General features: G+C 43.7%; 1 protein-coding gene across 1 annotated transcript in view; it reads right to left on the reverse strand.

Annotated features, from left to right (window-relative positions):
* Positions 1-2,338: 2,338 nt before the first annotated feature.
* The window catches only part of psmc5 (proteasome 26S subunit, ATPase 5), a 28,860-nt gene continuing 4,419 nt past the window's right edge, over positions 2,339-26,779 (reverse strand). Inside the window, exons 9-12 of the mRNA XM_014158646.3 lie at positions 20,414-20,512; positions 19,469-19,579; positions 7,432-7,518; positions 2,339-2,544 (exon numbers count right to left, since the gene is read on the reverse strand). Of these exons, the coding sequence (XP_014014121.1) occupies positions 2,491-2,544; positions 7,432-7,518; positions 19,469-19,579; positions 20,414-20,512 (351 nt within the window). The 3' untranslated portion in view covers positions 2,339-2,490. The remainder of the gene's footprint in view (positions 2,545-7,431; positions 7,519-19,468; positions 19,580-20,413; positions 20,513-26,779) is intronic.

Raw genomic sequence — 26,779 nt, forward strand, 5'->3', positions numbered from 1 at the left:
CCTCTCAATCAGAAAGATTTCTGGCTCCCAGGTGTCTTTTATACAGATAACGAGCTGAGATTAGGAGCACACTCTTAGGGAGTGCTCCTAATCTCAGTTTGTTACCTGTATAAAAGACACCTGTCCACAGAAGCCATCAATCAATCAGATTCCAAACTCTCCACCATGGCCAAGACCAAAGAGCTCTCCAAGGATGTCAGGGACAAGATTGTAGACCTACACAAGGCTGGAATGGGCTACAAGACCGTCGCCAAGCAGCTTGGTGAGAAGGTGACAACATTTGGTGCGATTATTCGCAAATGGAAGAAACACAAAAGAACTGTCAATATCCTTCGGCCTGGGGCTCCATGCAAGATCTCACCTCGTGGAGTTGCATTGATCATGAGAACGGTGAGGAATCAGCCCAGAACTACACGGGAGGATCTTGTCAATGATCAAGGCAGCTGGGACCATAGTCACCAAGAAAACAATTGGTAACACACTACGCCGTGAAGGACTGAAATCCTGCAGCGCCCGCAAGGTTCCCCTGCTCAAGAAAGCACATACACATGCCCGTCTGAAGTTTGCCAATGAATATCTGAATGATTCAGAGGACAACTGGGTGAAAGTGTAAAATGTGGTCAGATGAGGCCAAAATGGAGCTCTTTGGCATCAACTCAACTCGCCGTGTTTGGAGGAGGAATGCTGCCTATGACCCCAAGAACACCATCCCAACTGTCAAACATGGAGGTGGAAACATTATGCTTTAGGGGTGTTTTTCTGCTAAGGGGACAGGACAACTTCACCGCATCAAAGGGACGATGGACGGGGCCATGTAACGTCAAATCTTGGGTGAGAACCTCCTTCCCTCAGCCAGGGCATTGAAAATGGGTCGTGGATGGGTATTCCAGCATGACAATGACCCAAAACACACAGCCAAGGCAACAAAGGAGTGGCTCAAGAAGAAGCACATTAAGGTCCTGGAGTGGCCTAGCCAGTCTCCAGACCTTAATCCCATAGAAAGTCTGTGGAGGGAGCTGAAGGTTTGAGTTGCCAAACGTCAGCCTCGAAACCTAAATGACTTGGAGAAGATCTGCAAAGAGGAGTGGGACAAAATCCCTCCTGAGATGTGTGCAAACCTGGTGGCCAACTACAAGAAACGTCTGACCTCTTATTGCCAACAAGGGTATTGCCAACAAGAGTTTTGCCACCAAGTACTAAGTCATGTTTTGCAGAGGGGTCAAATACTTATTTCCCTCATTAAAATGCAAATCATTTGATAACATTTTTGACATGTGTTTTTCTGGATTTTTTTGTTGTTATTCTGTCTCTCACTGTTCAAATAAACCTACCTTTAAAATTATAGACTGATCATTTCTTTGTCGGTGGGCAAACGTACAAAATCAGCATGGGATCAAATACTTTTCCCCCCTCACTGTATCGGATGCTGTCTGGACAAAAAGAGTATAACATGTTGCCGCTGTAGCATTTGACTGATGACAGCAAGCATTTGGCCTCTCTTGATAAAAAAAAAAGTAATAATTAGCCAATCAGCATTGAGCTGATCTGGTGCAGAAAAACACATGCATATATATTATATAGATTATATATTTTTTTAACTTACACAAACATACCACGGACAGCCACATAATATTTAGCAACATTGATTGAACTAAAATTGTTTTTGATATCTTAATTTTTTCAGTTTATTAAACTAAGCATATATAGGCTTGATGTGATGTTTACATTTAAAATGGTGTTGGAACCGCAGAGGCAGAGCTCCTGTTGTCTTTGTGCTGATTTGCGTTAACTCCGTGTTTCTAAATTAGTTTATTTAGTAAACTGTCGAAAACATAAACTTGCTTGACCATGTTGAAGGTCATAAATTGTTGAATGCAATATTTGCTTTGTGGACTTCAACGAACATGTGTTGCTCTCCGGTTTTGTGAGGAAACAAACATATGTGTAGTTTAATCTATTCTGCCACTGTGTGACTTGTCTTTTTGAATATCACGGTGGCGTATGAACGAATGGGTTATAGAGCAAACAACGCAATTATCAGAATATAGGTTATAATATGGCTTTTTTACTGGCTTGGCTTCCTCAGTTATTTCACCCACGTACCGTTACTGGTTGTTTATCAAAGTCAGCTGGCCAACTCGTTGATCCTGTTTGTAGTATACCCCTCTGGTCTTGACTTACGAAAACAATACACAATACTTTTTATATTCAAGACTCAGGAGAGGTAGCCTAGTCCCAGATCAGTTTGTGCTGTTTAGCCAACCCCTTGCGGTCTTGTTAGGTATACAGCACAACAGATCTGGAACCAGGCTACAGCAGAATAAAATAAATGGGGGACTTTTTTCTCAGTGGGGAGACAATTTATTTTAGAATGAACTAGAATGAACTAGGTAACAATTATAAACCAACCCTAAACAAAAGAAGAAAAATATACATATGTGACTTTGCGGGTAAATATCTGCATTGGGGTCCAAAAAAAATCCCCAAGTTCTATTTCCAGAGTTTCTTAATGGACATGTTCTTCTCGCTGTCCTTCTGCATCACCTGGAAAGACAAAGGATAGGGGTCATTAGCCAGTGATCATTTACCTCATGAGACATTCTCACACCATCATCCCAGACACCACAGACACACTCCAATTCGCATACTGCCCCCAACAGATCCAAAAGACAATCCCTATTGCACTCCACACTTCCCTTTCCTACTTGGACAAAAGGAACACTACATGAGAATGCTGTTCATGGACTACAGCTCAGCGTTCAACACCATAATGCCCTGCAAGCTCATCACTAAGCTAAGAACCCTGGGACCTGTTGGGACTCCCCCAGGTGTTGAGGGTAGGCAATGTGGTGCCAGGACAACAACCTCTCCCTCAACGTCAGCAAGACAAATGGAACTGATCGTAGACAGGAAACGGAGAGCTGAGCACGCCCCCATTCACGTCGACGGGGCTGTAATGGAGCAGGTCAAGAGCTTCAACTTCCTCATTTCCACATACTAATGATATACCATGGTCCAAACATCCCAACACAGTCATGAAGAGGGCACGACAACGCCTCTCAGAAAGACAAAGCAGTTGGAACCAAAAATCTCAAATTTGGACTCATCAGAACAAAAGGACAGATTTCCACTTGTCTAATGTCAATTGCTCGTGTTTCTTGGGCAAAGCAAGACTCTTCTTATAGGTATCCTTTAGTAGTGGTTTCTTTGCAGCATTTCGACCATTTTGCCCTGAGTCACGCAGTCTCATCTGAACAGTTGACGTTGAGATGTGTCATGACGTTGGCCTGTGGGTAAGGTTTATGACCCCCCCCCCCATAAATACCTTTCTCCCTTCCCCTCTCTGACCCTACTGAAGGACTTGAATAGCCGGTGTTAAATATAGAGAGTCTGGGAACATCAAACAAATGGGGAAAGGAACCATATTTTGGTAATAAAACCAGTTGGAAATATGCTTTGGAACGTAATGAGTATGTATGTAAGGTTCGGTTGTCATCTGAGACATTATGACTGATGACAGGACGACAAACTGTACCTGAGAAAGTATACACCCTCTAGTTATCAGAGTAACATGGAATTGTTATGCAATTGAAATGTTTGATATTGAAATTGTTTGTTAGGAGATTAAATGTAATTTTAGCTTCCAAATGAGAGATTTGGGTTTTCATAAGGAAAGTGCCCTGCTTGATCAGTGGCCCACCCCTGTGAAGAGGGGTTATAAACGATGAAACACATCCTTCCCCCCCTCTCCACTATATAAGCCTTTGACGAAAAGATAACTACGTTGTTCTCGGCGTGAGCTTTGGTGGCGAATGGTATGAACTTTGAGCTTATTCACTACAGAAGTGATACTTCCTAGCCGTTGAGTTAGCAGCGGCCGCTGTAGACGGGGGCTAGGAAAGGACGGACGACGGATCCAGTCTAACAGACGGACGAAGATACCACCACGTATCCAATTTACCACCAGAGACATTCTTCCGAGGACAGGAAGATCTTTTGGCCAACCCGGCCAGCATCTACGACCAATCTACCGAAGCGCAGCTCAGAGTAAATATTTATTGCATTTTCCTTTTCCAAATGGGCGGTAATTTAGAATGCATAAGAATGTATTTACGATAGCCTAGCTGCTGTTTCTCTGTTCCTAAATCTTCCCGCTCTTTCATTCAAGCCCAACCCCCTTTCCTTTGTGTAACCAGCCATGATACAGGTTCCGTCCACCAGGACGTTTTCTGTATGACATAATTTGTATTCTGTGTATATGTAATTCTGTGTGATTAGTTTAGGTATTTAGTAAATAAATAAACCCAATTTTGTATTGCTGATTCACCTTGTTAGCCAGGGTTCGTGAAGATGGCCAAGAATTTACAACTTTCATTATGAGACTGAAAATAAGACAAGGGTTAATATTGACTGCTATCGATGTAAAAATATTACAAAGTATTTTAAGAGTTTATTCGGAAGATAACGGCTCTATAAACGTTCTTCCGTGGTGCCCCGACTTTCTAGTTAATTACATTTACATGATTAGCTTAATCAGGTAATATTAATTACAGAGAAATCATTTTATAAGTTAGCATGTCATATCACTTAATCCGGCATAGCCAAAGACACGACAGATGTGTCTGTTACTTGAACTCTGAAGCATTTATTTCAGCTGCAATTTCTGAGGCTGGTAACTCTAATGAACTTATCCTCTGCAGCAGAGGTAACTCTGGGTCTTCCATTCCTGTGGCAGTCCTCATGAGAGCCAGTTTCATCATAGCGCTTGATGGTTTATGCGACTGCAGTTGAAGAAACTTTCAAAGTTCTTTAAATGTACCGTATTGACTGACCATGTCTTAAAGTAATAGACTGTTGTTTCGCTTTGCTTATTTGAGCTGTTCTTGCCATAATATGGACTTGGTCTTTTATCAAATATGCCACCCCTAACTTGTCACAACAAAACTGATTGGCTCAAACGCATTAAGAACAAAACAAATCCCAAACTAACTTTTAACAAGGCACACCTGTTAACTGAAACAAAATCCAGGTGACTACCTCATGAAGCTGGTTGAGTTTGCAAAGCTATCATCAAGGCAAAGGGATGCTACTATGAAGAATCTCAAATATAAAATATTTTAATTTGTTCAACACTTCTTTGGTTACTACATGATTCCATATGTGATATTTCATAGTTTTTGTCTTCACTATTACTCTACAAAATGAAAATAGTAAAAATAATAAAAGGAAATCCTTGAATGAGTAGGTGTCAAAACTTTTGACTGGTAATATATATTCGGAATGTATCCCAGACCTTTATTTTTTCCACATTTTGTTACGTTACAGCCTTATTCTAAAATTAATTAAATATTTTTCCTCAATCTACACACAACAGCCGATAATGACAAAGTGAAAACTGGTTTTAACAAGAAATTTGAGGAGTGGTTGAAAAATGAGTTAATGACTCCAACCTAAGTGTATGTATGTAAACTTCCGACTTCAACGGTATGTAAATGTGATATTTCAGCTTTTTATTTTTAATAACTTTTTTTGCTTTGTCATTATGGGGTAGTGTGTGTAGATTGATGAGATGAAAAAACAATTTAATTTTAGAATAAGGTTGTAACGTAACAAAATGAGGAAAAAGTCAAGGGTTCTGAATACTTTTCCCGAATGCACGGTACATACACTACATAACCAAAATGATGTGGACACCTGCTCACCGAACATCTCATTCTGAAATAATGGGCATTAATAGGGGGTGGGTCCCCCTTTGCTGCAAAAGCAGCCTTCACTCTTCTGGGAAGGCTTTCCACTAGTAGTTGGAAAATTGATGCGGGGACTTGCTTCGATTCAGCCACAAGTGCATTAGTGAGGTCGGGATCAGATGTTGGGCAATTAGGCTTGGCTCGCAGTTGTCGTTCCAATTTATCCCAAAGGTGCTCGATGGAGTTGAGGTCAGGGCTCTGTGCAGGCCAGTCAAGTTCTTCCACACCGATCGACAAACCTTTTCTGTATGGACCTCGCTTTGGGCACGGGGGTATTGTGATGGTGGAACAGGAAAGGGCCTTGCCCAAACTGCTGCCACAAAGTTGGAAGTGCAGAATCCTCTAGAATGTTATTGTATGCTGCGTTAAGATCTCCCTTCACTGGAACTAAGGGCTTTAGCCTGAACCATGAAACAGTCCCAGAACATCCTTCTTCCTCCACCAAATGTTAGTTGGCACTATGCATTGGGGCAGGTAGCGTTCTTCTGACATCCGCCAAACCCATATTCGTCCGTCGGACTGCCAGATGGTTAAGCATGATTCATCACTCCAGAGAACGAGTTTCCACTGCTCCAGAGCACAATGGCGGTGAGCTTTACATCACTCCAGCTAACACTTGGCATTGCACATGGTGATCTTAGGCTTTTGTGCGGCTGCTCGGCCATGGAAACCAATTACATGAAACTCCCGACGAACAGTTCTGTGCTGACCTTCCGTCGAGGCCGTTTGGCCGTTTTCGTCAGTAGCGCAGTCAAGGACAGACGATTTTTACGTGCTTCAGCACTCGGCGGTCCCGTTCCGTAAGCTTGTGTGGCCCACCACTTCGCGGCTGAGCCATTGTTGCTCCTAGACGTTTCCATTTCACAATAACACTTACAGTTGACCGGGGAAGCTCTAGCAGGGCAGAAATTTGACAAACTGACTTGTTGGAAAGGTTGCATCTTATGACAGTGCTACGTTGAAAGTCACTGAGCGTTTCAGTAAGGCCATTCCACTGACAGTTTGTCTATGGAGATTGCATGACTGTGCTCAATTTTGTACACCTGTCAGCAATGGGTGTGGCTGAAATGACAGAATCCACTGTTTTGAAGAGGAGTCCACATATTTTTGTATATATTATGTGCCTACCTCAATTACCTCTTACCCCTGCACATCGACTCGGTACTATTAACCCTTGTACATAGCCAAGTAATCGTTACTCATTGTGTATCTGTTACTTATATTACACGTTTTACTTTACTATTATTTCTCTATTTTCTTTCTCTTTGCATTGTTAGGAAGGGCCCATAAGTAAGCATGTGACAAATAACATTTTATTTTATTATCAGTGATAAGCAAAGCAAAATGAAACAAATCAAGGGGAAAAGGATTTGTCTGTCCATTTTAATGACAAGATCGATGTAAGTTTGTCTGACCCAAATCTGTTTGAGCTGTGTATAGTAAACTCCTATATAGTTGTTGTCATGTCAGTTTTGGCATGACAATGACCACAGTAGTTGGAAAGACAACAGATCTGAGAACAGTATAGATATAAGAATGTACACCTAATCTCTGATCAACACTAGTTAGTAACGATATATTAGGAATGTGGGGATAAGAGGAATAAGGTAAAACCGAGACAAACGGTCTGCGAGAGCGAGCGAGCGCGAGAGAGAGAGCGAGATAAACAGGACAGATGACTAACCTTGGCAACAGCCATCTCAAAGTCCTCCTGGTTGACGTGCACTCTCCTCTCCCTGAGGGCGTACATCCCGGACTCTGTGCACACACCCTGAGACGTAAGAGGGAACAGAAACACACATACAGGTTTTACCATGGTGAAATAACACAATGACCCACAGTGACAAAGTCATTAAGACCCACAGCGGTCGAACACTAAGGCAATCCAGAAACAGGGTCACGAATTCCTAGGCTAAGGGAGGTTTCAGGATGGCTAATTTGACATGTTCTGCCCTTGTGCATATGCAAGCCCTAATGTGGTGGGCCCCATTCTATAACTTGGGGAGTATCAAGTCAGTGGGTATTCTATAATAATATTCTACAGTCATACCTCGTAAATGTAAAACCCTGTGGCATGTGTCCACTACATTGAACTACACAAAATGTAAAATGGTGAAACAAACAGACCCCCACCAAACCGACCAAGAAGGTTTTGAGGGGGGTCGTGAGTGTGAAACTGACTATATTCACACACATAATAGGCAACACCATTTGTATTTGATATACCTTTGCCAAATCGATCTGGTTACTAACATAGGCCTATGGTGTTGCACCAAATACTAGTCTCAAATTTATTGAAGCTGTGCTTCAAAAACTAAAAAAGTTGAGCGTCTTGACTGTTGACCAGCAAGCACTCATTTCATCTTCTCCGGTTTTGCCTGGCAAAAACAGTATGTTCGTATTGTCCATATACAGTATTCACACCCCTCGACTTTTTCCACTTTGTGTGACAAAGTCAGATTAAGATGGATTTAAAATTGTCAACGATCTACACAAAATAGATACCAATAAAATAAAACACTCCACACCGCGTGGCCGCTGCCACTCTAACCTGGTGGTCCCAGCGCGCACGACCCACGTGGAGTTCCAGGTCTCCGGCAGCCTCTGGAACTGCCGGTCTGCGGCCAACAAGGCTGAGTTCATCTCAGCCTATGCTACCCTCCAGTCCCTAGACTTCCTGGCGCTGACGGAAACATGGATTACCACAGATAACACTGCTACTCCTACTGCTCTCTCCTCGTCTGACTACGTGTTCTCGCATACGCCTAGAGCATCGAGCCAGCGGGGTGGTGGCACTGGAATCCTCATCTCTCCCAAGTGGACATTCTCTCTTTCTCCCCTGACCCTTCTGTCTATCTCCTCATTTGAATTCCATGCTGTCACAGTTACCAGCCCTTTCAAGCTTAACATCCTTATCATTTATCGCCCTCCAGGTTCCCTTGGAGAGTTCATCAATGAGCTTGACGCCTTGATAAGTTCCTTTCCTGAGGATGGCTCACCTCTCACAGTTCTGGGTGACTTTAACCTCCCCACGTCTACCTTCGACTCATTCCTCTCTGCCTCCTTCTTTCCACTCCTCTCCTCTTTCGACCTCACCCTCTCACCTTCCCCCCCTACTCACAAGGCAGGCAATACGCTTGACCTCATCTTTACTAGATGCTGTTCTTCCACTAATCTTATTGCAACTCCCCTCCAAGTCTCCGACCACTACCTTGTATCCTTTTCCCTCTCGCTCTCATCCAACACTTCTCACTCTGCCCCTACTCGGATGGTATTGCGCCGTCCCAACCTTCGCTCTCTCTCTCCTCTTCCATCCTATCATCTCTTCCCTCTGCTCAAACCTTCTCCAACCCATCTCCTGATTCTGCCTCCTCAACCCTCCTCTCCTCCCTCTCTGCATCCTTTGATTTCCTCTGTCCCCTATCCTCCAGGCCGGCTCGGTGCTCCCCTCCTGCTCCGTGGCTCGACGACTCACTGCGAGCTCACAGAACAGGGCTCCGGGCAGCCGAGCGGAAATGGAGGAAAACTCGCCTCCCTGCGGACCTGGCATCCTTTCACTCCCTCCTCTCTACATTTTCCTCTTCTGTCTCTGCTGTTAAGCCACTTTCTACCACTCTAAACTCCAAGCATCTGCCTCTAACCCTAGGAAGATCTTTGCTACCTTCTCCTCCCTCCTGAATCCTCCTCCCCCTCCCTCCTCCCTCTCTGCGGATGACTTCGTCAACCATTTTGAAAAGAAGGTTGACGACATCCGATCCTCGTTTGCTAAGTCAAACGACACTGCTGGTCCTGCTCACACTGCCCTACCCTGTGCTTTGACCTCTTTCTCCCCTCTCTCTCCAGATGAAATCTCGCGTCTTGTGACGGCCGGCCGCCCAACAACCTGCCCACTTGACCCTATCCCCTCCTCTCTTCTCCAGACCATTTCCGGAGACCTTCTCCCCTACCTCACCTCGCTCATCAACTCATCCTTGACCGCTGGCTACGTCCCTTCCGTCTTCAAGAGAGCGAGAGTTGCACCCCTTCTGAAAAAACCTACACTCGATCCCTCCAATGTCAACAACTACAGACCAGTATCCCTTCTTTCCTTTCTCTCCAAAACTCTTGAACGCGCCGTCCTTGGCCAGCTCTCTTGCTATCTCTCTCAGAATGACCTTCTTGATCCTAATCAGTCAGGTTTCAAGACTGGGCATTCAACTGAGACTGCTCTTCTCTGTGTCACGGAGGCTCTCCGCACTGCTAAAGCTAACTCTCTCTCCTCTGCTCTCATCCTTCTAGACCTATCTGCTGCCTTTGATACCGTGAACCATCAGATCCTCCTCTCCACCCTCTCCGAGCTGGGCATCTCGGGCGCCGCCCACGCTTGGATTGCGTCCTACCTGACAGGTCGCTCCTACCAGGTGGCGTGGCGAGAATCTGTCTCCGCACCACGTGCTCTCACCACTGGTGTCCCCCAGGGCTCTGTTCTTGGCCCACTCCTATTCTCGCTATACACCAAGTCACTTGGCTCTGTCATATCCTCACATGGTCTCTCATATCATTGCTATGCAGATGACACACAATTAATCTTCTCCTTTCCCCCTTCTGACAACCAGGTGGCGAATCGCATCTCTGCATGTCTGGCAGACATATCAGTGTGGATGACGGATCACCACCTCAAGCTGAACCTCGGCAAGACGGAGCTGCTCTTCCTCCCGGGGAAGGACTGCCCGTTCCATGATCTCGCCATCACGGTTGACAACTCCCTTGTGTCCTCCTCCCAGAGTGCTAAGAGCCTTGGCGTGACCCTGGACAACACCCTGTCGTTCTCCACCAACATCAAGGCGGTGACCCGATCCTGTAGGTTCATGCTCTACAACATTCGCAGAGTACGACCCTGCCTCACACAGGAAGCGGCGCAGGTCCTAATCCAGGCACTTGTCATCTCCCGTCTGGATTATTGCAACTCGCTGCTGGCTGGGCTCCCTGCCTGTGCCATTAAACCCCTACAACTCATCCAGAACGCCGCAGCCCGTCTGGTGTTCTACCTTCCCAAGTTCTCTCACGTCACCCCGCTCCTCCGCTCTCTCCACTGGCTTCCAGTCGAAGCTCGCATCCGCTACAAGACCATGGTGCTTGCCTACGGAGCTGTGAGGGGAACGGCACCTCCGTACCTTCAGGCTCTGATCAGGCCCTACACCCAAACAAGGGCACTCCGTTCATCCACCTCTGGCCTGCTCGCCTCCCTACCTCTGAGGAAGCACAGTTCCCGCTCAGCCCAGTCAAAACTGTTCGCTGCTCTGGCACCCCAATGGTGGAACAAGCTCCCTCACGACGCCAGGACAGCGGAGTCAATCACCACCTTCCGGAGACACCTGAAACCCCACCTCTTCAAGGAATACCTGGGATAGGATAAAGTAATCCTTCTAACCCCCCCCTTAAAAGATTTAGATGCACTATTGTAAAGTGGTTGTTCCACTGGATATTATAAGGTGAATGCACCAATTTGTAAGTCGCTCTGGATAAGAGCGTCTGCTAAATGACTTGCACTTTCCATGAAAGACTGACCAGGTGAAAGCTATGATCCTTTGATGTCACTTCAATCAGTGTAGGTGAAGGGGCGGAGACAGGTTTAAGAATGATTTTTAAGACTTGATACAATTGAGACATGGTTTGTGTACAGTACCAGTCATACGTTTGGACACACCTCATTCTAGGGTTTTTGTTTTACTAATTTCTACATTGTAGAATAGTGAATACATCAAAACTATGAAATAACACATGGAATCATGTAGTAACCACTAAAGTGTTAAACAAAATATATTTTATATTTGCGATTCTTCAAAGTAGCCACCCTTTATGACAGCTTTGCGCACCTGGCATTCTCTCAACCAACTTCATGAGGTAGTCACCTGGAATTCATTTCAGTTAACAGGTGTGCCTTGCCTCCCGGGTGGTGCAGTGGTCTAAGGCACAGCATCGCAGTGCTAGCTGTGCCACCAGAGATGCTGGGTTCGAGCCCAGGCTCTGTCGCAGCCGGCCGCGACCGGGAGGTTCATGGAGCTACGCACAATTGGCCCAGCATCGTCCGGGTTAGGGAGGGTTTGGCCGGCAGGGATATCCTTGTCTCATCGCGCACTAGCGACTCCTGTGGCGGGCCGGGCGCAGTGCACGCTGAACAGGTCGCCAGGTGTACGGTGTTTCCTCTGACACATAGGTGCGGCTGGCTTCCGGGTTGATGTGCGTTGCGTCAAGAAGCAGTGCGGCTAGGTTGGGTTGTGTTTGAGGACGCATTGCTCTCGACCTTCGCCTCTCCCGAGTCCGTACGGGAGTTGCAGCGATGAGACAAGACTAACTGCTACCAATTGGATACCACAAAATTGGGGCGAAAAAAAAAAGGGGTAAAAAAAGAAACAGGTGTGCCTTGTTAAAAAGTTACTTTGTGGAATTTTTCCTTTTTAATGCGTTTGAGCCAATCAGTTATGTTGTGACATGGTAGGGGTGGTATACAGAAGACGGTCTTTTACCAAATAGGGCTAAGTCCATATTACGGCAAGAACAGCTCAAATAAGCAAAAGGAAACGACAGTCCATCATTACTTTAGGACATGAAGGTCAGTCAATCTTCAAGTGCAGTCGCAAAAACCATCAAGCGCTATGATGAAACTGGCTCTCATGAGGACCGCCACAGGAAAGGAAGACCCAGAGTTACCTCTGCTGCAGAGGATAAATTCATTGGAATTAACTGCACCTCAGATTGCAGCCCAAATAAATGCTTCAGAGTTCAAGTAACAGACACATCTCAACATCAACTGTTCAGAGGAAACTGCATGAAATCAGGCCTTCACGGTCAAATTGCTGCAAAGAAACCACTACTAAAGGACACTGGCTTGGGCCAAGAAACATGAGCAATGGACATTAGACCGGTTGAAATCGGTCCTTTGGTCTGGAGTCCAAATCTGAGATTTTTGGTTCCAACCTCTGTCTTTATGAGACGCAGAGTAGGTGAACGCATGTGTAGTTCCCACCATTAAGCATGGAGGTGGTGTGATGGTTCTTTGCTGGTGACACTGATTTAATTATAATTCAAGGCACACTTAATTAGCATGACTTCCACAGCAATACGCCATCCCATCGGATTTGCGCTTTGGGTCAATGACCCAAAACACACCTCCAGGCTGTGTAAGGGCTCTTTCACCAAGGAGAGTGATAACCCAATTGAGAAGGTTTGGGATGAGTTACACCGCAGAGTGAAGGAAAAGCAGCCAACAAGTGCTCAGCATATGTGTGAACTCCTTTGAGACTGTTGGAAAAGCATTCCTTATGAAGTTGGTTGAGAGAATGCCAAGAGCGTGCAAAAAAACTCAAGGCAAAGGGTGGCTACTTTGAATCTAAAAATGATTTTGATTTGATTTCCACTTTTTTGGTTACTACATGATTCCATGTGTGTTATTTCCAAGTTGATGTCTACACTATTATTCTACATGAGTAGGTGTCCAAACTTTTGACTGGTACAGTATGTGTGCCATTAAGAGGGTGAACGTCAAAACAAAAGATGTAAGTGCCTTTGAACGAGGTATAGTAAGTAGTAAGTGCCAGGCGCACCGGTTTGAGTGCATCAAGAACTGCAACACTGCTGGGTTTTTCACGCTAAACAGTTTCCGGTGTGTATCAAGAACTTTACACCACTCAAAGGACAGCCATCCAGCTTGACAACTGTGGGAAGCATTGGAGTCAACATGCTTTCGACACCTTGTAGAGGCCATGCCCTGACGAATCGAGGCTTTGAGAGCACAAGGGGGTGCAACTCACTATTAGGAAGGTGTTCCTAATGCTTTGTACACTCAGTGCATCTTGATTATAAGTATTCAACCCCCTGAGTCAATACATGTTAGAATCACCTTTAGCAGCAATTATAGCTGAGTCTTTCTAGGCAAGTCAGAGCTTTGCACACCTGGATTATACAATATTTGTCCATATACATTATATATATATATACATATTATTTTTAATCTGGTAAACTCCGTCAAGTTGATTGTTGATCTTTGGTAGACAGCCATTTAAAAGTCTTGAAATCAGTGGCGACCCGTCATTCTGGTCAGAGCAAAAAAAAGGCTTGCCACATATCAGTTTGTAAACAATGTAAAAAATAATATATATCGTTGAGTTAATAAAGCCGCATACCCAATAAAGCAAAAAAGAGACCATGTATGTAAGGGAGCTCCAAAATGCAGGTGTTTCAGACTGGCTCAGTGCTTTCTGTGGTGGTGGGGAAAGCCAGCAGAAAATACAGAGCGTTGCGGGGTGATTGGCTCAGTGTTCTTTCACTCATGGGGACTTCGGGTCACTGCCAAGTGTAAGAGAAACATTTTAGCCCTTCGGCTGCTGCCATAGAAGTGCCCATCCAAGAAGGCTCAAGGTCATTGGCCACAGACAATGACGTCAAATCACGTTATACGTACAGTAGCTTTGAATGGACTGATCATGTCAACATCATACTTTCACAATCTTAGCTAGCAGTCATGAATCAAGTTTACAATCTACTGGCAAATCCTTTTTAATTCTTGTCATATGAAGAGATATAATGGAGAAATTCTAGGTACAATTTGGTCGCTGTACATTTCAAAAGGTGTTAAATAAAGTTATATTGACTAACGTTACATCCGTCCTAGCTCGCTCATTGTGTTAATCGAAATTACGGATTGCCTCTTATCCGCTTGTTGTCCCCATATGCCTTAGTTTGTACATCTTAATTGTCATTAGAAACCACATTTGTTTACGCAAGTCAGCCATGGGACAACTTTATGTAGGCCCTAACAGTTTGTGGGCACCGTTTGTCACTCTTATAGTGCAACTAATGTATTGTTTAGTGTTGTGTGTAGTGGCTTTGCTGGCTGGCATTACTTTTCTTTTGCCCCACCAAGATTTACATGATAAAATCACCACTGCTTGCAATAGATTTCCAGCCGACGAGTCAAAACGAACTAGGCTACTCAGGAACATTCAATGTTGTCTTGGTAAGCAACTCCAATGTATATTTGGCCTTTTAGGTTATTGTCCTGCTGAAAGGTGAATTTGTCTCCTAGTGTCTGGTGGAGAGTGGACAGGTTTTCCTCTTGGATATTGCCTGTGCTTAGCTCTATTCCATTTATTGTTATCCTAAATAAACTCTAGTCCTTGCCGATGATAACTATACCCCTAACATGATGCAGCCACCACCAATCTTGAATATATGAATGGTACTCTGTGTTGTGTTCGATTTGCCCAGAACCAAACTTTGTATTCGGGAGAGAAAGTCTTTCTTTGCCACATTACTTTAGTGCCTTATTGCAAACACGATGCATGTTCTGGAATATTAATTATTCTGTAGAAGTTTACATATTGTCACTCTGCCATTTGTTAATATTGTGGAGTAATTACAATGTTGATGCATCCTCAGTAACCTCCCAACACAGCCATTAAACTCTAACCATTTTAAAAATACCCATTGGCCTGATGGTGAAATCCATGAGCTATTTCCTTCTCTGGCAACCGATTTAGGTAAGGTGCGTCTATCTTTGTAGTGACTGGGTGTATTGATACACCATCCAAAGCGTAATTAATAACATCACCAGGCTCAAAGGGATATTCAATGCCTTTTTTCTATCCATCTATCAATAGGTGCCCTTGTTTGCAAACCATAGGAAAACCCATGGTCTTTGTGGTTTAATCTGCTCAATTAATAGATCTTACGGTATGTGTGGGGTACAGAGAGAGCAAGAGATCGGGTAGTCATTTAAAAATGACCTCACAATAAGCCAGATGAGTAACTTAGATTGTGGTGCTGAAACTTGAAGCAGCAGCTGTGGCACAATCAACCAGAAATAGACAGCTCATGGTGATGCAAGTGGGCAAATTCGAGTTGGCATAATTCATTTCAACAGTCTTCATTTTAATTAGACTTCACTAACAACAAGAGAGATGTGTTGGAGCCGATTTCTTCTATTTAAGAAAAAAAAAAAAAAAAAGAGGTAGGCCTACCTGTTTGACAGACAATTAGACTATAGACTTATATCCATAGATTTGTCGGTCACTTCCTCCACCCTCCATGAACTCTTTAAATAGCCTACCTCCGTGTCAGTGGGCGTCTATTAAGCTAAAATCAAGACTCAAATGGTGGTGTATGAGAGGGTATGCCATAGGCCTAACCTTTATTAAAGATAATTGCAAAAAGCATTGGCCTACCCATTGTTAGTTTAACCTCTCTTGGGTAGGGGGCAGTATTTTGATGTCCGGATGAAAAGCGTGCCTGTAGTAAACTGCCTGCTACTCAGGCCCAGAAGCTAAGATATGCATATCATTAGTAGATTTGGATAGAAAACCCTCTGAAGTTTCTAAAACTGTTTGAATAATGTCTGCGAGTTTAACAGAACTCATTTGGCAGGCAAAAAACAGAAAAAAAATCCAACCAGGAAGTGTGGAAATCTGAGGTTTGTAGTTTTTCAAGTGATTGCCTATCTAATACACAGTGTCTGTGGGGTCATTTTGCACTTCCTAAGGCTTCCACTAGATGTCAGTCTTTAGAACGTTATTTCATGCTTCTACTGTGAATGGGGAGAGAATAAGAGCATATGGAGTCAGATGACTGAGAAAATGACATGAGCTCAATCGCGTATGCTCCCGTGAGAGTTAGGTGTTCCTTTTCATTTCTGATGACAAAGGAATCGTCCGGTTGGAATATTATGGAAGATTTATGATAAAAACATCCTAAAGATTGATTCTATACATCATTTGACATGTTTCTACGAACTGTAATATAACTTTGACTTTGTCTGAACTTACTGCGCGAGCACAGTGCGAGCACAGGATTACTCGACTGAACGAGCGAACAAAAAGGAGGAATTTCGACATAAATATGGACTTTATCGAAACAAAACATTGTGGAACTGGGATTCTTGGGAGTGCATTCCGATGAAGATCAAAGGTAAGTGAATATTTATGTTATTTGTGACTTCTGTTGACTCCAAAATGGCAGGTATCTGTATGGCTTGTTTTGATGTCTGAGCACTGTACTCAGATTATTGCAAAGTTTGCTTTCGCCATAAAGCTTTTTTGAAATCTGACACAGCGGTTGCATTATGGAGAAGTTTCTATAATTCTGTGCATAACACTTGTATCTTTTATCAAAGTTTATGATGAGTATTTCTGTAAATTGATGTGCTCATTCACCGGAAGTTTTGGGAGGCAAAACATTTCTGAACATTACACGCCAATGTAAAATGGGGTTTTTGGATATAAATATTAACTTTATCGAGCAAAACATACATGTATTGCGTAACATGAAGTCCTATGAGTGCCATCTGATGATCAAAGGTTAGTGATTAATTTTAGCTATATTTCTGGTTTTTGTGACACCTCTCCTTGCTTGGAAAATGGCTGTGTGGTTTTTCTTGTCTAGGTGCTGTCCTAACATAATCTAATGCTATGCTTTCGCCGTAAAGCCTTTTTGAAATCGGACAATGTGGTTGGATTAACGAGAAGATCATCTTTAAAATGGTGTAAAATACTTGTATGTGTGAAACATTTGAATTATGAGAGATTGTTGTTTTGAATTTAGCGCCCTGCTATTTCACTGGCTATTGGCGAGGTGGGACGCTACCGTCCCACATACCCCAGAGAGGTTAACATTTTGAAGAAAATAAAGCACTTGTGATTATACAATGCATTCGGAAAGTATTCAGACACTGACTTTTTTTAAATGTTTACGTTAGTTTTAGGCAGTTTTAGGCAATTTAGTCATCAATCTACACACAATACCCCGTATTAGAAATTTGAGGAAAAACAACAAAAATGAAATATCGCATTTACATAAGAATTCAGACCTTTTAATTCAGTACTTTGTTGAAGCACCCTTGGCAGCGGCTACAGCCTAGAGTCTTTTTGGGTATGACGCTACAAGCTTGGCACACCTGTATTTAGGGAGTTTCTCCCATTCTTCTCTGCAGATCCTCTCAAGCTCCGTCAGGTTGGATGGGGAGCGTCGTACAGAGCTATTTTCAGGTCTCTCCAGAAATGTACGGTCAGGTTCAAGTTCAGACTCTGGCTGGGCCACTCAAGGACATTCAGAAACTTGTCCCGAAGCCACTCCTGTGCTGTCTTGGCTGTGTGCTTAGGGTCGTTGTCCTGATGGAAGGTGAACCTTCACCCCAGTCTAAGGTCCTGAGGGCTCTGGAACAGGTTTTCATCAAGGATCTCTGTACTTTGCTCCATTCATCTTCCCCTCGATCCTGACTAGTCTCCCAGTCTCTGCCGCTGAAAAACATCCCCACAGCATGGTGCTGCCACCAGCATGCTTCACCGTAGAGATGGTGGCATCTTTGCTCCAGACAAAGCTTGGCATTCAGGCCAAAGAGTTCAATCTTGGTTTAATCAGACCAGGGAATCTTGTTTCTCATGGTCAGAGTCATTTAGGTGCCTTTTGGCAAACTCCAAGCGGGCTGTCATGTGCCTTTTACTGAAGAGTGGCTTCCGTCTGTCCATTACCATGAAGGCCTGATTGGTGGAGTGCTGCAGAGATGGTTGTCCTTCTGGAAGGTAATCCCATCTCGACAGAGGAACTCTGGAGCTCGGTCAGTGACCATCGGTTCTTGGTCACCTCCCTGACCAAGGCCCTTCTCCCCCGATTGCTTAATTTGGTCGGGCAGCGAGCTCTAGGAAGAGTCTTGGTGGTTCCAAACTTCTGAATGAAAAAGGAAACCACACACTGCTCTTGATAGTATCACTGATCTTTAATAAGCTTACGTATCGGCCTCACAGCCTTCGTCAGGCCGATACGTAAGCTTATTAAAGATCAGTGATACTATCAAGAGCAGTTTCCTTTTTCATTCATCTTGTTCAACTGTTGCCATGCACCTGCAAAAGGTTTGCTCAGATGTGCGAGTGCCTTTTGAATTTTGGCTCCAAACTTCTTCCATTTAAGAATGATGAAGGCCATTGTGTTCTTGGGGACCTTTAATGCTGCAGAAATGTTTTGGTACTCTCCCCCAGATCTCTTCCTCAACACAATCCAGTCTCGGAGCTCTGCGGTCAATTCCTTCGACCTCATGGCTTGGTTCATGCTCTGGCCTGCACTGTCAACTGTGGGACCTTACATAGACAGGTGTGTGCCTTCCCAAATCAAGTGGACTCCAATCAAGTTGTAGAAACATCAAGGATGATCAATGGAAACAGGATGCACCTGAGCTCAATTTAGAATATTATAGCAAAAGGTCTGAATACTTATGTAAATAAGGTATCTATTTTTAATAAATGTGCAAACATCGCTTTGTTTTTATGAGGTATTGTGTGTAGATTGATGAGGAAAATTTACTTTAATCCATTTTAGAATAAGGCTGGAACGTAACAAAATGTGGAAAAAGTCAAAGGGTCTGAATACTTTCAAAGCCATTCATGCACAGTAACATGAATGGCCTTGAGCTCAAAATGCAGGTGTAAAATGCAGTTTATTTCTGTAAACACGGCACCGTTTATGCATGTAATGACAGGCTTCATTGGCGCAGGGATTGCGCGAGGGGTCTCGAGCTTCGAATCACTCCTTTTTGGGGGGTAGCGGGGCAAAAAGTGAGAACCACAGGCCTAAGGGGTAGAGGCTAAAAGACTTCCCTACTAGGCCTCATACGCTGAACCTCGTTCCAAAGTGTTTCAGCCCTGTGGTCGCCTTCATATGGTTGGCCCCATTCCAAACCATGTGTCTCAGTCTCTCACCTTAACCTCAGCCCCGGAGGCTCCTGGCATCAGCTCTGCAATCTTCCTCAGGTTAATACCACGCGTCAGGTTCATCTTCCTTGAGTGGATCTTCAGGATGTCCAAACGAGCCTGAGGAGCAGAAGTAAATGGGACGTGGACAGAATTACGACACTGTAGCAGCAAGCTGCTCACATGAAAAAATGAGTGTCAACGCAAACACATATTTCAGAGCGTGAGGAGAGTGTGAAGATGCTGGACTAGACTCAATGGTATAAATCCTTTATTTAAAAATAAATCAATTTTTTTTTTTTTTTTTATAAAAAAATGGTGCCAGAATACAGCACTTTGTATTCCTGATGAAATTCTAATAGGGCTGGAAAATGCAAGGGATCTCACTATAAGATATTATCCCGATAATTAGGTTAAGATGTGTTATGTATTGTGATTAGATACAGATTTTGCGATTCAATGTCCCAAACATATTGCTCACCATATGTCTGCTGAAGAAGTACAAGACAATGAAGAAATTAGTTTTGAACGGTAATGGAAATAAAATAGCTGAAAACAAATTGCCTCCTTATTTTAAAAAAGATGGAGAACAACCATAAAGAAAAATACTCCCGTTTTGGTGCAGGTACAGCCAACTAGAGTAAAAATATTGAAGTATTTTCAAAACCATAAGATACCGCAAAAAATTATATCCCGATATTTAACTATCGATTTTTTACCGATCAGTAAAGAATCTGCTTTATATCACACAGCATTTAAAGGTCATTTCTGATTGACACGACATATGCAGCGTTTACCGTGAATGAGGTTTTCAAACATTCCCTTTAAAAAAGGTGCATAGCTGACAGATAGAATCCCGGCCCAAAGGCAGATTTTTACTAGTTGTGTATTATTCATATTTGTTTTATCATAATATTTGAGGGGCTAAAAAAAACATGCTGGAACAGTACTGACCTCTTCATTGGGAGGGGGGAACTCTATTTTCCTGTCGATGCGGCCAGGCCGGAGCAGGGCAGAGTCCAGGATGTCAATACGGTTGGTGGCCATGATGACCTGAGAAAGCACAAACACAGTATTAGTCCTTTTGGTCTTATTCAGCCTTTTCCATATAGACTTCTTCGGTATGCCCTTTTCTATATGTTAGCCTGTTTGGCTAACCCTATGTGATCACCTTTAAAAAACATGTTCAATACATTACTTCACGTAAAGGGGAGAAAATATAATTGCCGTGTTAGAAAGGTAGGTTGTAAATTGCAAGAACATTGGACAGAAAGGGTTTAGGGAATTAACATGCCTGAACACAGAAATGATTCCCAGCTACTCTAGACCAAAAATATGCTAGTTAGTTCAATCACAATGACTTTGATTACTATAGTCGAGTAGCCTTGCATTTACAATTGCACAAGTTTCTGTGCATTTTGTTTAGAGGGTCTCTCTAGAAATGGAAACCTTTGAAATCCAAGTACATAGTGAAAACAATAGTTAGCATTGTAACTGGGTAGCAGTCAATGTGGACTTGGGCATCATTCAAAGCAGCAGAAAAATAGAGACAAGTATGAGATGTGATGAGTATTGTATGAGAGGGATGAGTTCTAAACTTGAAATATTGTTAATTATCAGGTATCATATTGGAATATTAAGTACCAGTCTAGTTTCTACACCAGAAGTTAATGGTTATCTGTAGGTGGAATGTATTGAGTAAAGGAAAGGCAATCACGTGGCAGGCACTGATAAGGGTGAAGAGATGTGGTTTAGTGAGCGGGGGGGGGGCGATTACAGCCTCAAGTCTTCTTGGGTATGAGGCTACAAGATTAGCACACCTGTATTTGGGGAGTTTCTTCCATTCTTCTCTGCAGATCCTCTCAAGCTCTGTCAGGCTGGATGGGGAGCGTCGCTGCAGAGCTATTTTCAGCTCTCCAGAGATGCTCGATCGGGTTCAAGTCCAGGCTCTGGCCGGGCCACTCAAGGACATTCAGAGACTTGTCCCGAAGCCACTCCTGCGATGTCTTGGCTCTGTGCTTAGAGTTGTTATCCTGATGGAAAGTGAACTTTCGCACCAGTCGGAGGTCTTGAGCAGGTTGTCATCAAGAATCTCTGTACTTTGCTCCGTTCATCTTTGCCTCGATCCTGACTAAAAAACATCCCCACGGCATGATGCCGCCCCCACCATGCTTCACCATAGGGATGGTGCCAGATTTCCGTCAAACGTGACGCTTGGCATTCAGTCCAAAGATTTCATCAGACCAAAGAATCTTGTTTCTCATGGTTGGAGTCCTTTAGGTGTCGTTTGGCAAACTCCAAGCAGGCTGTCATGTGCCTTCCATCTGGCCACTCTACCATAAAGGCCTGATGGTGGAGTGCTGCAGAGATGGTTGTCCTTCTGGGAGGTTCTCCCATCTCCACAGAGGAACTCTGGAGACCTGTCAGTGACCAACAGGTTCTTGGTCACCTCCCTGACCAAGGCCCTTCTCCCCCGATTGCTTAATTTGGTAGGGCAGCGAGCTCTAGGAAGAGTCTTGGTGGTTCCAAACTTCTGAATGAAAAAGGAAACCGCACACTGCTCTTGATAGTAGGCAATTTCCCCCCAATTAAGCAGTTTGGCCAGGTAGACAGCTCTAGGAAGAGTCTTGGTGATTCCGAACTTCTTCCATTTAAGAATGATGGAGGCCACTGTGTTCTTGGGGACCTTCAATGCTGCAGAAATGTTTTTTTTTTTTTTACCCTTCCCCAGATCTGTGTCTCGACTGACAATTCCTTCGACATCATGACTTGGTTTTTACTTTGACATGCAACTGTGGGACCTTTTCTAGACAGGGTTGTGCCTTTCCAAATCATGTCCAATCAATTGAATTGACCACAGTTGGACTCCAATGAAGTAGTAGAAACATCAAGGATGATCAATGGAAACAGGATGCACCGGAGCTCAATTTCAAGTCTAATAGCAAAGGGTATGAATACTTATGTAAATAAGGCAGCTGTTATTTATTTTTTATACATTAGAAACATTTCTAAAAACCTGTTTTCACTTTGTCATTATGGGTATCGTGTGTAGATTGATGAGGAAATATTTATTTAATACATTTTAGAATAAGGCTGTAACAAAATGTAGAAAAAGTTTAGGGGTCTGTGGAGATTTTTGTAAGATTTGAATTTGTATCCTTCAAAATGTATGGAATTTCAATAAAGTATCACTGGGTCCTCCAGCCTATTGCCAAGCAGCAGCGTGGAGAGGGTGAAGTCACCACTGTTGAGCCACTGGTCTGCCAGGTCAAAATACGCCAGTGACAAACAGGTTCGGCCCCGCTGCCACCGTGAGGCCCAGCGTGGAGACCAGGCATCCCACATCGCCCATGGTCACCAGGCTGAGGGCACCTGCTCTTGATCAGGGAGAAGACAAGGTGAGGCAGGGAAGGGGTGAGGGAGAGCGCTCCTCTAGATGGAGCATCCCCAGGCCGAACTCCAACATGTTCTTCACCAAACGCTCATGGCCGAGGTAGAGTCATGTCACCGTATTATACAACTGTACTGTTAGAGAGCCCCTCAAACTATTTTCCATTTGATAGAGTTAAGGGTCTGATTGTCATACCGTGTGGTGTTGGACTACTCTCTCCGTACATACATTACCAGTCAAATGTTTGGACACCTACTCATTCCAGAGTTCCTTTATATTACTATTTTCTACATTGTAGAACAGTGAAGAAATCAAAACATATTGAATCATGTAACCAAAAAAAGTGTTAAATCAAAATATATTTTAGATTATTCAAAGTAGCCACCCTTTGCCTTGAATGATGTGCAGAGCTGTCAAAGGCAAAGGGTGGCTATTTGAAGAATCTAAAATATATTTTGACTTTCTTGGTTACTACATGATTCCATGTGTTATTTCATAGTTCTACAGTTTAGAAAATAGTACAAATAGACCCTTGAATGAGTGGGTGTCACAACTTTTGACTGGTACTGTACATACGGTCCACCCCCACCCTCCAGCGCCCTAGAGAGGAACCCCGCTGACGGGTCCGAGGCACAGGATCAAGTAGCGCCTGTGGGAGGCGCTCTGGTGCCCTGCCTTTACCAGCAACCAGCTGGCTGACAGACAGGGGAGACGTTGAGCGTGAGACACTATCTGCCCCAGATAGATGTGGACATCAGTTTGGAGCCAGTGCGTCAGCAGCCTCAGAAGAGGTAAAAACACTGAAGTGCTTAACATGGACACAATTGCTTTAAGTCATTAAAATATTCATTTTGAAAACAGTAATTTTGTTTAAACTATACCAAACATCACGATACTTCCGGGAACGCTTCGCAAAGCAGACACGACAGACCAGACCTGGGTTTGGGAAATCAATGAGATTATTATTCCTTAGTTGTTACATTTCTTGAGTTCTAAAAGGCACAACCTAGATTCGAGCCTGTGTCTTAAGTAGCTGAACATGTTATTACTCCAACCTCTTAAAAAGGTATGGTTGGGCGGTATCCAGATTTCAATACCTTCATACCGTGCATGCACAAGGGGCGCTATTTTTAAAAGCCTAAAAAAAAGTAACTTACCAGAATGACAAAACGCTAACAAGTACACTACATGACCAGATGTATGTGGACACCTGCACGTCGAGCATCTCATTCCAAAACCATGGGCGTTAATATGAAGTTGGTCCAGCTTTGCTGCTATAACAGCCTCCACTCTTCTGGGAAGTCTTTCCACTAGATGTTGGAACACTGCTGCAGGGACTTGCTTCCATTCAGCCACAAGAGCATTAGTGAGGTCGGGCACTGATGTTGGGAGATTAGGCTTGGCTTGCAGTCGGCGTTCCAATTCATCCCAAGGTGTTCGAAGGGGAAACAGTTAAGTGCCTGCCACGAAGTTGAAAGCACAGAATCGTCTAGAATGTCATTGTGTGCTGTAGCGTTAAGATTTCCAGTGATGAAAAACAGCCCCAGACCATTATCCTTCCACCAAACTTTACAGTTGGCACTATGCATTGGGGCAGGTAGTGTTCTCCTGGCATCCGACAAACCCAGATTTATCCGTCGGACTGCCAGATGGTGAAGTGTGATTAATCACCCCAGAGAACGCTTTCACTGCTCCAGAGTCCAATGGTGGCGAGCTTTACACCACTCCAGCCGATGCTTGGCATTGGGCATGATCTTAGGCTTGTGTGTAGGCCATGGAAACCCATTTCATGAAGCTCACGAACAACAGTTCTTGTGCTGACGTTGCTTCCAGAGGAAGTTTGGAACTCTGTAGTTAGTGCTGCAACCGAGGACAGAAGATATTTACGGACGGCACGGCACGCTTCAGCACTCGGCGGTCCCATTCTGCGAGCTTATGTGGCCTACACCACTTTGTGGCAGAGCCGTTGTTACTCCTAGACGTTTCCACTTCACAATAACAGCACTTAGTTGCCCGGGGCAGGTCTAGCAGGGTAGAAATTTTATGTTGGAAAGGTGGCATCCTATGACGGTGCCACATTGAAAGTCACTGGGATCTTCAGTAAGGCCATTCTACTTCCAATGTTTGTCTACGGAGATTGCATGGCGGTGTGCTCGATTTTATACATCTGTCAACAACGGGTGTAGCTGAAATGCCGAATCCACTAATTTGAAGGTGTGTCCACACCCTTCTGTATATATAGCGTACTAAGGAATTCTCATAGCAGATGCTAGGTAAACGCCAATGAGCGCATGCAAACATTTACTACTATGACAGACAACCCAGCTCATAAAGTTATGCAACTATCTCAAAACGCAGTTGCAGCACACACAAAACAAATATCTTAATCCAGGAGGGGATTGTCTCTGCTGCTGTTACGAAGATGCTTGATCTTGCAAGCTAACGTTAGCCACTTAGCTAATATTAGCAAATCCCAGCTGGAGAGAATTGATTTGGCACATCTTAGATTGTTAAATTAATAGTTATAAGATATATTGCTGGCAAACAGTAGTGAATTTCATACACGTGTAACTTGATCACCTCACTTAAGTTGCACTGCCGAGAGAACTCGTCACAAAGCTCCCATTTTGCTTTTTGTACTTCTTTGTAAACAAACACACATGGCTTCATAATGAAAAATTATCTAACGGGATAAATGATGAAGTCGATCTGCTTTATCTATTACCTAGTACACAAGTTGAATGCAGGTATTTATTTAAAAAGTACTAATACTCAAAGCCCCAAAAAACATCACCAGAACGCTAACAAGTACTAAGGAATCCTCAGAGAATACGAACTAAATTTTAAAAGCGCATTGCAAACATTTTGTACAGCTTCTTTACTCTACTTTCTTTTACAAGTATGAAAGTACAGTAAATTAAAAAAAAAATTGTCTTCACAGTTTGTTGCACGCACAAAACGAATATTAGCCAGCAAGGCTCTTGATCCAGGAGGGGATTCTCTGCTGCTACCAAACAAATGCTTGATTTTGGAAGAGCTAACCACGTAGCTAGATAGCGAACAGCTACAAAATTAGCAAACCAAATGCACAACAATTGGCATGCTGACTGCAGCAATGTCCACCAGAGCTGTTGCCAGAGAATTGTATGTTTATTTCTCTACCATAAGCCACCTCTAACGTTGTTTTAGAGAATCACAACCACGTGCAAACACGCCAGTCCAGGACCTCCACATCCAGCTTTTTCACCTGCGGGATGCACAGATACCATGACGAGATCCTGAGGCCAATTGTCGTGCCATTCATCCGCCGCCATCACCTCATGTTTCAATATGACAATGCATGGCCATATGGATGTACACAATTCCTGGAAGCTTAAAATGTCCCAGTTCTTCCATGGCCTGCATACTCAGCAAACATGTCACCCATTGAGCCTGTTTGGGATGATCTGGATCGACGTATACAACAGCGTGTTCCAGTTCAGGCCAACATCCAGAAACTTTGGCACAGCCATTGAAGAGGAGTGGGACAACATTCCACAATCAACTCTATGCGAAGGAGATGTGTCACGCTGCATGAGGCAAATGGTCACACCAGATACTGACTGGTTTTCTGATCTACGCCCCTACCTTAAGGTATCCAACAGACGCATATCTGTATTCCCAGTCATGTGAAATCCATAGATTAGGGACTAATTTATTAATTTCAATTGACTGATTTCCTTACGCTAACTGTAACTCAGTATATTTTTGTTCAGTGTACATCGCACAGTTCGGGCCTGATCTGATTTATCTCTAGAGAAAACTGCACATTGAGCTCGCAAATTTTTTTTCCTACGAAATGTAATTCAACTAATTGAACTGACGTCGGTAAATTAGAGGTGTAAAAATAACCAAAATTTCAGTTAGTCGCTCAGCACTATCCGAAGGTC

This window comes from Salmo salar, chromosome 19, assembly GCF_965601325.2.
Source record: "Salmo salar chromosome 19, fSalSal1, whole genome shotgun sequence".
NCBI classification, from domain to species: domain Eukaryota; kingdom Metazoa; phylum Chordata; class Actinopteri; order Salmoniformes; family Salmonidae; genus Salmo; species Salmo salar.